We start from the raw sequence: 12,843 nt of genomic DNA on the forward strand, positions 1-12,843 counted from the left end.
ATATTGCTATGATTACTTGTGAGTAACTTGCATACATGTGATCATAGCAATATTCGTGCACATGTGATCAAAAATCTAAATCTCCACATAATTGTATAACGGATGATAATCCATGCCTCCACACAAGTATAAACTTCAAAATTACACATAAGTTATTCTAGAAAACAATCAAAAAACAATTTTCATATAAAGAACAATCATCGGTTGGGCTTATTTGAAAAGTTCTCAAAGGTTCTCGCAAAAAAAAGGGTTCTCGAAATAACTTTACCATATATATATAGGGGTTGGGTATTGTAAAACAAGTATTAAAGTAAAACAAATAAGACAAGATTTTGACTCTTACATCATGGTTAAATTGATGCACGAAGATTCACGAAACAATTGATGTACGATGATTTTTATGATGCACAGTGATTATCCCTGTAGAAAAACCTATTGTTTTATTTATTTTACATTAATACTTATTTTATTTTACCTAAACATATATATATAGGGGGTCGAAAATATAAGACTGTTAGGTACCTAAGCTTATATGACGTACACTCACATATTAATTTTTTAAACCATAAAAATCATGGGGGCCTAGACATTTATTCATTAAACAATAAATAATAAAATATTAGTATGTGAGGGGTTCCACATTTAAGCTTAGGTGTCGAATAATTTTATATTCCCTTTTCCCATACATACATACATACATACATACATACATACATACATACATACATACATACATATATATAGTGAAGGGATCAAGTGAGAACCAAAATATATGGTGAGAACCATTGAAAATTATCTCTAACGGCTTTGCCATTAGAATTAAGGGCTACGCCCGTACCGTAACAACCGTCACCATCTTTTGGGTCGCTGCCCATCAAATCCATACCATTCTCATATGCGTCCGGTGACAACCCCTTTAGAACAGATGCAGGGCAACGCCCGTGCCGTATCCATACGTTTTCTTAACACGTAACCCATATGATTTTTTACAAAACATTTTTTTTTGGAATGGGTTTTTGTTAAAAGAAAATAAAAAACAAAAAAAAGTTTCAAAAAATGAAAAATTAAAATTAAAAAAATAAAAAAACCACACAAAAAAAAAGAAAGAGGAAGGGAAACTAGTGGTTCTCACGGTTCCCTCCATTTTTGTGTTTCTCACGTTAACCCTACCCTATATATATATATATATATATATATATATATATATATATGGGGGAAGGGAATATAAGACTGTTAGGCACCTAAGTTGGGTGAAAAACCCCTCACATACCTTTTTTAAAAGGTAAAAATCATGGGGGGCCATGTATTTATTTAAAATATTAAAATATTAGTATGTGAGGGGTTTTTCACCCAACTTGGATGCCTAACAGCCTCATACTCACTTTTCTATATATATATATATATATATATGATATTTTTCCTTTTCTGCTTTTTATGTTGCTTTTCTTTGCATCACAAATCTCTTTCACTCTACCTTCACATCTCATCTCATCATCTCCAAATTTCCTGACCCTTCATCATTTTCTCTGTTCTGTTTTTCTCTCTTTTTCAACCCAGCTCAACCTAACAATTACATAATTTCCACAACATTTCTACACAATTCAATCCCATTTTGACCCATTACTTTATCCGGGTATCCTATTTTACTCCAAAAAGATCATAAAGCTTCAATCTTTACAAACATAAAAGTTGATATGGACCGCGATTTCTTTCTCAATGCAGGGCTTCATTTTGAACCCTCTTCACAAATGCCATCATGGAAATTAATGTCATTAGTCCCAGCAATGAACTCACCATCACTATCTCAATCACAAGTTGAAAGATTCCACAATTTTGACTCTGTTTTGACCTCAATGGTACCCTCCCCTGTTTCCAACTCACCACAGCCTAAAACAAATTGGCCAAATACTGATCATTTAGTGAAAGAAAACACACCCATATTGCGAAATTCGATTCCATCAGGGGCCGGGTTGCCATCATTGACTGCAGATCCTGGTTTCGCTGAACGGGCTGCAAAGTTTTCGTGTTTTGGTAGTAGAAGCTTTAATAGCAGAACAACTCAACTTGGGTTGACTTCTAATAACCCTGATTCACAATTTAGATCTAGTGTTTCACCATTGATTGGTAATGCTAAATTACCTCGTGTTTTGAGTAGTCCTTTGCTTAAAAATGATGGATCTACAATGAGAATTCAAGAAACTATGACCCATATTGAAAATGGGCTGGGTTATGATAATAACAACGCCAATTCTAATGAAAGATCCTCTGCTTCTGAGCAAATGGAAATTGGCCCAAATTCAAGAAAGAGAAAAGTTGCACCATGTAAAGGAAAAGCTAAAGAAACTTCACCACTTCTTGTAAAGGTAAACAAAAATCATAGTTTTAACATTTTGAGGTTAAATAAATAAACTATTTGTTAAATTATGCTACAAATTTTAGTAAAGTTTCAATCTTTTTTATTTTAGGAAGAAGGAAATGATGATTTGGGCTCCAAGAAAATGAAGAAAAAAGAGGAGGATGGAAATGAAGAAAAAGAGAACAAAACAAAGGTTCTTGAACCACCAAAAGATTATATTCATGTTAGAGCTAGAAGGGGTCAAGCTACTGATAGTCATAGTCTAGCAGAAAGAGTAAGTATCTATCTTTAAAAAAGCAAGATAAAAAAAAAGTTTTATTTATTTTTATTTTATTTTATTAATTTGGTATCAAATTCTAGATCTTGAATTATAACTTGATAAAATTGTCAACTTTTAGGTTAGGAGAGAGAAAATAAGTGAAAGAATGAAGCTTCTTCAAGATCTTGTCCCAGGATGTAATAAGGTAAAGTTTCGTGAAAAGCTTCAAAAAATTTAGTTAAATTTAAAGATATGATATTTGGGTGTTGATCAAATGTACAAAATTTGTTGTTAGGTGACAGGAAAAGCCCTTATGCTTGATGAGATAATCAATTATGTACAATCATTGCAACATCAAGTTGAGGTGAATCCATACTTCGAAATAATTGTGTAAAATATGTTTATTGTTTTGTGAAATAAGTTGTTTTGATAAGTAGTTTTAACTAATGAGATGGGAGAAGGGATGTGTAATTATGTTTTTGATAGATTATTTGATTATTAAGGAAAAATAATCACAAAAAACATTTGGTAAATTTCAATTATGTGCGTTTTTAGATTGACATGCAGTTTATAATGATAAAAAAGACATATTTCTCCGTGTTTGAAATTACATTTTGAAGTGATTATTTAATTATTACATTTGTCAAACACATATAGTTTATAAAAAGTTTTGGATGAAAATGAATATCTGCTATGAAAAAACAATTTTAAAGAAACATGTACATACATGTTTTTTTAAAACGCAATTGAATAATGCAAAATCTATTTTGAAAACAGAACATTAAACACCAATGTTTTTTCTAAAACAAAATATGAATTTCAAAACGTTTATTTCGAACACCACCTTTAAATGCCATGCACTTTTATACGTGTTGTATAAAAATAAAAACAAGATAAGTAGATAAGTAGTTCAATAAGCAAATGAAAACACTTTTATTGTATTGCTTTTGTACATTGATACTGGTATCTTTCTAAAAATTTCTTGGTTATGAATTTGCATCTGGTTGGAGATATTAACAATGTAATTTAGAATGTACTAAGGGTGTTTGGTACAATGAAATGGAAAGGGTGAAAATGGAATGAGAAACACTTCTCATGTTTGGTTGTAATGGAGAGTGGGAAAGAGAATCGAGAATGGGGAATCGATTTCATTCCCTCAATTCTCTATGAAACGTAGAGAATTGATGAGAATGAAAATTTTAATTTTTTTTTTTTTGTTTTAGTAATGTTATATGTATTAAATTTGATTATTATTTAAAATTTAGTATTTTTTTATATATTCTTTCTCTGCTTGTACCAAACGACGGAATTGATTCTCTTTCCAAATAATCATTCTCTTTCCTACTATATTCATTCTCTATTACATTTTCATTCTCTTTGATTCATTCATACCAAACACCTCCTAGTAATTTAACCATATAAATAGATAGGCGTAGGCCTACAAAATTTATGTTTAAGATTATGCATAATCCATTCAATAGTTTATACATATATTATATCTTATTTTTCTTTTTTTCTTAAGATTTACTATTGAATTTGTCCTGTATCAATAATTTTTTTAGACACATTTTTTGTTTTACTTTTTAGAAACATTTTTCTTAAAAAAAAATGCATTTGTCACTGTTGTTCTGTTGGTTTCTTCTCAAATAAATGGATTTGTCATTGTTGATCTTTCAGTTTCTATCAATGAAATTAGCAACAGTGAATCCAACAAGACAAGATTGTGATATGAATAGTCACCTTTCCAAAGATGTAAGTCAACTTTCTTTGTCTCTCTCTAAAGCAAACTTTTTCTCTCTCCCTCTATAATATAATTTTATAAAAAATAAATTGAAAATTGAAAATTTCCATATATGGGTATGTTTATAAAATTTGCAGATTAGCCAATCAAATGGGAATTTGTCTCAACAATTATACCAACTAGTCACAACAGAATCAGATTTTTATGAGCAGAACCCACAACAACAACAAGAAGTACTTTTTATTGGATCTGCTCCGATCACCCAATCCCCAGTGGACCCATTGAATCCTGTACATGGATCCTCACATACCTTTGCCCAGGTAATTAAATAATAGTAATTAATATTCTACGTGAAATTCCAAAATTCTTTGTCAGTACTATCATTCTAAATAAAAAATAAAAATAACAAATATTTTTATACATATAAACCCTTATTTTCTTGACATGTATATTTTTATTTAAAAAATAATAAATCCTCCTAAAGATTAGCTTAAAAATCTTTCTAAAACCATAAGAAGATGACATGTAGTATCCATTAATTTTTTTTTTTAATCTTGCCCCTTAATTTTTTCATATGTCAATCATCTCATTGTTAGAAGGATTTTTAGGTTATTCAGTTAGGATGACTAATCATTTCCGATCTTAGACCATTAACCCTTAAAAAAAAAATAAACAAAACTAGACAATAACTCCTTGTCTTCTTTTTTCCTTGTCTAGTTTTTTTTTTTTTTTTTAATTTTTTTATTGAGGTTAATGGTCTAGAATATATACTTCTGAATTTTGGAGTTATCGTCCGCAAAACTATAAACATGATCTTTCAACAAGTAACAGATTTTGTATATACCTTCAATTCTACGTTATATATGACAACTGACAATTCAAATTTCTATTTCAGTTTGCTGGATTTGAAGGAGACGAACTTAATAACATTGTAAAGATGGGTTTTGGAGAAATTCATAATCAATCACCTGATATGAAAATTGAGATCTGATCGAATTAGTCACGAGTAGTCAATCAATGGCCGGCCGGGGGTATATACAAAACTAGAGTATGTTGATATCTTCATTTTGCATTAGAATAATTAAGTATCATTTGGCTAATTCGTCCACTTTTAGGTCTAGTTCTTTTTGACCATTTGGTTAATTAATCTGTTGTAATATATGTAGTATTTAATTTGTAATACAAGCTAGAATATTGTTCCAGTGTAGGTAAGTATTAGGTTTGTTATATATATTTTGTAAAATTGAGAGGGATTAGAGGTAGAATATTTGTACCCTAGCAACCAAACAATAGTTCACGTTTGTAACTTTATTTTATGTAACTTCATGCAAGCTATAATAAGTCTGACCTTAAGATATATGTAATAAAATCATTTATCGATATCGTTTTAGATATACTTTGATATATTTGTGTATATACCATTTCATATTTGATTATTTTCATGTAGATTATAAGGAGTGTCTGGTAATTTGTCAACGGAATTGATAATGGGTATTTGTTTGAAAAAAAAAAAAACGAACAAAGAAAGAAAGATAAAATGTATTATGATTTAAGTATTTGTTTATTTTGTTAGATATAATTATTTTTTATACATATAATATTGGAAATTAAAGATTTAAATTTAAAGAAAAAAGATAAAAATTGAAGAAAAATGGAAACAAAGATGAGAAAAAACAACAAAAATATAAAAGTTGTATAGTTTTCTTCCAATCCGACCAGTGTAGGGATGACCATATAATTTCTCAACTTGATGCCTATGCGGGAAAGTGACATTGAATCTCTAAGTGAGACCAGGACCGATACTACTATTTTTGTTGATTCTAGAGATTTGAGACCGCTGTAGCGGAAAATGGTATTGAAAAGTGGTACCGCGATACTATGCTTTGATAATTTTTGAAATACCGTCAAAATCAAAAACTGTGGAGCGGTACCAAATCCCGTCTATTCCAATGATAGGTGGTTTCTAAAATAATTATTAATTTGATGATTTGATTCCAATATTCCTAAACCCATATAACTAGAACCAAAACATCCAATACCATTACAACATGATGAAGTCTTTATAAGTTTTATATTCTAATTAAATGAAGGAAAATGCTAATTAAATAGTACAGAGACACTCCTAATGCATTAAAAGTCTTGAGTTCGATAATTAGATATGACAAGTCTTAAAGATTTTCATTCCGAATATTTTGTAACGATCCATGATCAACATTTCGTTGTCTAAGGTATGTGTAAGATTTCACTATTATTCGCTGAGGTTTTCTCGATATTGTACTCCGACCAAATGTTTCAGAAAAATATACATAAAAAATGTACTTTTTATATCAAAAATTCACCGCTGAATTAATATTATAATAAATTTAATATAACTATTTAATACGTACATTTTAACTGTATTTAGAAGACCTTGAAATCTAATAACAATAGATCATCTTTATTAATTATCTATACTATATTATAATGCAGATTTTCTCCAAATTTTCAACATTGATCTTAAATTTTCAATATTTATTTTTGTGAAGTCCTTCACTCAATGGTTTAACCCACAAGTGTAGAATAACAAGTCAAGTAATCGCTAGAGATGACTAGTATTAAATATCAAGTAAGCCCTAGATTGGACTAGTATTACGATTAATATAAATGCAAGAATATATATAACGTAATACGTACTTAAGCAATATAAAGATAAGCAAGTAAGTAAATGGTGAGACACAATGTAATTTTTAAATGTAGTTTATTTATTGATGTTAAATAAAATACAAGGTTGTTGCGAAACAAGATATTACAAAGTAAGTATCTAAACAACCTATGAATTACAAGTGATCTAATCTTTGCTAAATAAACTCTTTGATCGAAATACTTACAGTTGTGAAGTAGAACTGTTTAGATCGAGAGTATTTGAGCAAAGGCACCAAATTGCAAAAGTATATATTTGGACGAGGAAGTGACTTGGTATTTATAGGCAAAAAGAATAAATATAATATTCTTTTTGCCGTACAAATATGGTTACATGCATTTAAGGAAATTACATTAATTCCTTAAAAGCATTGATTAAAGTGCAAGAATAAAGTCACATAACAGTGACTTGTCTTCTAATTAACCAACCACCTTTACATGCGTGTAAGGCTTTTAACAAAAGACAAATGGATTGTCCGGTTAAAGGCATGTAAAGGCATAAAGTCAATTCCTCGTAATCAGTGTTCAGACTTGTAAGGTCTAGAACACTGACAAGGACTCCAGTCAGGAGATCTGGTAAGTCTTCCAGTGAGCTCCGCTATTTGTCAGACTTCTTTCTTCAGACTTCAGTCTTCGACTTCAGTGAGAATGTTCTTCAGTGGAAAGATCTTGACTGGAGTGAAGTCCAGTGAACAAATCTGGTGGAATCCAGATTCCTGTACAAGTAAGTTGTTCACTGGTCTTCACATAATTTCTGGACAAATCTTCAGAGGGCTCCAGTAGTCACGTCTGGAGCGAGTTCAGTAAATCTACACCTAACAATTTTAATTACCTTCCAAAAAATGTTCCTCTTATCTATTTTATATTTACCTAAAATAATTATAATACTCATTATCTCTCCTCAAATCCTAATCAATCATTTTTTCTCTCTCCTGTATAAATCATTTTATTCTTCTTATTTATTCAAAATCTTTTATCTAAAAAATCGTACATCGATAAATTTTAAAAGTTATATGGTGTGTTCTTAAAATTTCATGCTTTTTCATTACAGTGGTCATTCGATATACTTTCGACGAATTTTAAATCCGAGGGCGGAGTCCGTACGGCTAAGGGCGGAGCCCGTTAGGTAGATCACCGCCACCGCCGCCATTACATCACCATCCCGCCATCACCTCCATCACCGTCGCAACGCGCGAGTACCGTTCTCGTGGTTAATAAAAAACTAAATAGTAAACACGAGTAATTCCGAAAGGGCATCTTAACATACCTCATACCTGTAACTCCACTACTATTGAGTCGTCTTTTCCCTCATCACATCGATATAATTACTTTTTTTCCCCGTATAATAAAATAGTCTTCTTTGTTGTAATGTTGCATACATGCATGGAGTGGGTTGAGTCATAATTCACCAATGCCAACCTGGGATTCTTAATCTTCTAATTAAATAATAATAATTCCAAAATTAATTACTCTTCTTTTCTAATATATTTATATCTATATCTATACTATATTATAAAATAAATAGCCTTGTTTAACATTTTAAGTTTCAACATTATATCAAAACCAAATTAATCAATAACCTACATTACTCGCCATCGCCTCCATCACCCGTCACCGCCGCTGCTGCCGCCGCCGCCACCACCCGTCACCACTAACGCCGCCTCCGCCATTACATCATCACCACCGCCACCGCAACACACCAATACCGTTTAAGTTTACAAAAGTTAAAGCAAAATATAGATATTGAACTGCCATTACATCATCACCACCACCACCGCAACACACAAATACCGTTTAAGTTTACAAAAGTTAAAGCAAAATATAGATATTTAACTGCTTTTTATACATATTGCAATTTCAATTCAACTTAACGATATATATACTTGGTATGTGGTGGGTTATTTTGAGAACTCCTAAAAAAAAAACTCAAGAACCATTCTGGACCATACATTCTTTTCCTTTTTCTCTCTCTTCAATTAAATAATAAAATTCACCCAAATCATTCAAAATGTTTTAACTCACAAAACATAAATCGTTAGACGAAACAAAAAGCATGGGTAGTCTTAAAATTTCGTCCCCTTTCATTAGAAATCCAATTCGATATACTTTTAACGACTTTTTAATTTTCGTTTTCTTTTTGGTAGTTACACATAACTTACACATGTGTAGGTTGAACAAAAATTATGATTCGGAACGGGCTTCGCCCTTAAGGATATTCATAAACCAAAGCTAGTGGGGGTAATAGGTCATAGAGGGTGATAGGTCATAGGGTGATAGGTCATAGAGGGTGACAGCTCATACGGGGTGACCGGTGAGGGGTGATCTACCTAACGGGCTCCGCCCTTAGCCGCTATTCCTCCGCCATGGACTGACAGGCTCCGTCCTTGGCTACCATGGCTCTGCCATGGATTGACGGGGTCCGCCCTTGACCTTCATTGTTGTGTACATATGTTCATTTACTAATTTACATGTGAAAACAATGATCTTACACATGTGTAGGATGAACCTACACATGTGTAGGATGAACACGATGGGAAAAAAAACGAAAATTAAAAAGTCGTCAAAATTATCAAATTGTATCTCTAATGAAAGAGGACGAAATTTTAAAACTACCCATGCTTTTTGTTTTGTCTAACGATTTACGGTTTATGAGATAAATCATTTTAAATGATTTGGGTTAATTTTTTTATTTAATGGAAGAGAGAGAAAATATAAGAAAATGAGTAGTCCAGAATTGTTCTCACGTTCTTTTTTATTTGTAAGTTCTCAAATAACCCTTCCTCTACTTGGTATAAGACTTATAGAGGAGGGATTATTTGAGAACTCCTAAAAAAAAAGAACTTAAAAACTCTTCTACACCCTTGGATCAAAGAAAATGGATGAACAAGATTAAAAATAAAAAAACTCATCTCAACACTAGAGGGGTATTTTCGTCAGCTCCTTTTTATTTCTCTCTCTTACTTTAATATAATTCTATCTAATTCACTAAATAACTTTTATCTCACAAACCGTAAATCGTTAGACGAAAAGGAAAGCATGGGTAGTCTTAGAATTTCATCCTCTTTCATAAGAGATGCGATTCGATATACTTTTGACGACTTTTTAAATTTCATTTTTTTTTTCCATCACGTTTATCTTACACATGTGTAAGTTGTACTTACCCATGGGCAAGTTGTACTTACCCCTAATACATCTCGCTCTAGGGTTTAGGGTTTGAAGGTCGAGAGTTAGCCGTAACCCTCGGGAACAACCATCTCGTCAGCCACCATCTCTAACAAGACCTTCCCGTCGAGAACAACTATCATATGGTTGAGAGTGAATGAATGAAAATAAAGAGTACATGAAAACTGAATAGAAATGAATGGTTGTGTAATGACATTGACAACCCGTTTTAAAAATGGTTGGAAATAACAACATTTTTATTCCAACCAATTTAAAAATGTTTTTATTTTTTTTGTTGAATTTAATTTTTTAAATTTTATTTTCTAACTCATAATGATACGTAATGGTATAAGCCTGCCTGACTGTGAGTCCGACTGGTCGAACAGAGACGCAAGCCCCAATGCAACTTTCGTATATTGTAAGTTACATAATTATTCGTTTAACCTGGCCACTCATCGAATATTAAGCTAGTTTTTATTATTATAAAAAGCGACAGGTTTGAAAATGGGTTAAAAATGAGGGAAAAAAAATCATTAAAACGTTGCCAAATGAGAGATAGGAAAAAGACAAAATAAATCTTAAACATGTTACCATATATATATATATAAACTACACATTTAGTATAATTAATTAGTTACCATATCTAGATTTTTAATTTCAAGAGCCCAGATTGATTTGTAAAACTAATTTCAATGGTCCAGATCAAAAGTTCAACTTTATTTTTATCTCTCTGCTCTACCGGCAATATATATATATATAATATTTATTATTTTTTTATATTTCTACTATATTATTTAATTTGACATACATAACTTGTAATAGTTTTTCAAAAAGTTATAGCGTAAAGCTCAAAATTCATGAACTAATTAGCTTAGTAGGTTTTTCGCTATTCCAAGAAATAACTTTATTCCAAATAATAATAATAATAATAATAATTTAAGGATTACTTAAACTATATATACCTATAAAAAAATAATATTTTAAATAATAAAAAACTAAAATTCAGTTTTTTCCAGTGTGCTCAAACCGGTTAAACCTTAAACCTCCCTTATAGCGGTTCAACGACTGGTCTTGTTTCGAAAATATTGGTATTGTATAATCATTAAACGTGAAGCCAATGAACAGTGTCACTGTCACGTGGCACTGTTCAATTGGTTCATTTCCACCTTACGGGTACTATTCAGATTTTACCATATTGAATCCTGTTAAGATTATTTTTCTTTCCGTTTTGTTTAGTTTCTTATATAGTTTTTTTGCTTTTGTGTTTTCTTTCTATTGGTATTTAGATTTTGTTAATAGTAAAGGACTGTTATTTCTTTCACCAACCCAAATACACACTCACTTCTTTGCCATCAATGTTTTATCTTTTTTAGCCAAAAAAAATTTGAAAAAATTTAACACACTTTTTGTCCATCTTGTCATAGGATGTGGGATATATAGCAAAGCCCTGTTCTTTAGAGGAACATATTTATGTGGAGGGTAAAATGTCCTTTTTGTTTCTTCCGCGACATAAAAGGAAAAATAAATAGTCTGTTGCTTTTTAATTCATTGAATTAGTATAGTCAGTTCAATATATTTTTTTACTTAGAAACCTTTAGTGGGTCCTTTTTCTTAACCCGTCAACATGCAAGACAAATCGGGTCACAAGTCTATTGATAGCTCTATATTAAACTATCAATTACCTTAACATTATCAATTATATATCTAACAATGAACTTATGAACACAATCCATTGTATTCCTATTAATCTTTTCTAGTGATAAATATAATGGATAAAAGAAATGCTTAGTCGGCTTGACATAATCCATTATTTGCCCTATTAATCATCTACCGTTTAAGTTTTATTTAAATGATTAGTAGCCCTTATCACTTGGGAAAAGATTGATCGTTTTAGTCCAGAGAGTACATATCGCATTCAAAAGAGAAAGTCGTACCAATATGAAATTTTAAACAATCATCATGATCAAATCTTCATGCCTACCAACCTTTAACATGATAATCTCTCTTATTATTCGACACCCCACAACCACTAATTAAGTTCCAATTTGCTAATAATAACAACAGAGTAAGTTTTTCGTTAGTACTATATATGTATTTCGAATCACCTCCAACTCACTATACAAGGGTGAATATCACTCAAGGTAGGCTATATTATCTTAACCGGGCTTGACTATCGTAGAGTGGTTCTCCAAGGAAAGTTCTCATAGAGTCATAGACATATCAACCATAAAATCGGAACTCATAACATGTGAAACTCCAAGTGTTGATGTGACTCCATTTTGTAATAATAATAAGGAAAATGTTAGAGCTGCATTTAATGTAGATAAAAAAAAATTTGTATCTTTCATATCAAAAGTTTACTCTTAAATTTTATAATAAATGTATAACTATTATGTACTTTGGTTATAGTTCTAAGGGTTGCGTTGTTATAACAAAACCTTATAAAATAAAAATATATAATAATATACTCACTATTGTACTACAAATATTCATATATTGTATCATAGTAATAGTTTAAACTTTAACAGTTTAACCAATTAACTCCAAAATATCTATAAAACTCGATCTATTTTTACTAAAGAAAATTTTAAATAACTTTTTAGATGAAATATTAAAATTTTATAAACAATTAAACATTTTATTGAA

At 30.8% G+C, this 12,843-nt stretch overlaps 1 protein-coding gene across 1 annotated transcript; it reads left to right on the forward strand.

Moving 5' to 3' along the window:
• The first annotated feature begins 1,459 nt into the window (after positions 1-1,459).
• Positions 1,460-5,740, forward strand: LOC122607665 (transcription factor bHLH62-like). The gene is made up of 7 exons (XM_043780684.1): positions 1,460-2,363; positions 2,466-2,630; positions 2,755-2,820; positions 2,911-2,979; positions 4,293-4,367; positions 4,494-4,676; positions 5,252-5,740. Exons 1-7 carry the CDS (start codon positions 1,695-1,697, stop codon positions 5,345-5,347), a joined length of 1,323 nt encoding a protein of 440 aa, XP_043636619.1. The 5' UTR covers positions 1,460-1,694; the 3' UTR covers positions 5,348-5,740.
• Positions 5,741-12,843: the final 7,103 nt, after the last annotated feature.

The sequence above is a fragment of the Erigeron canadensis genome, chromosome 7, assembly GCF_010389155.1.
Source record: "Erigeron canadensis isolate Cc75 chromosome 7, C_canadensis_v1, whole genome shotgun sequence".
Lineage (NCBI taxonomy): Eukaryota > Viridiplantae > Streptophyta > Magnoliopsida > Asterales > Asteraceae > Erigeron > Erigeron canadensis.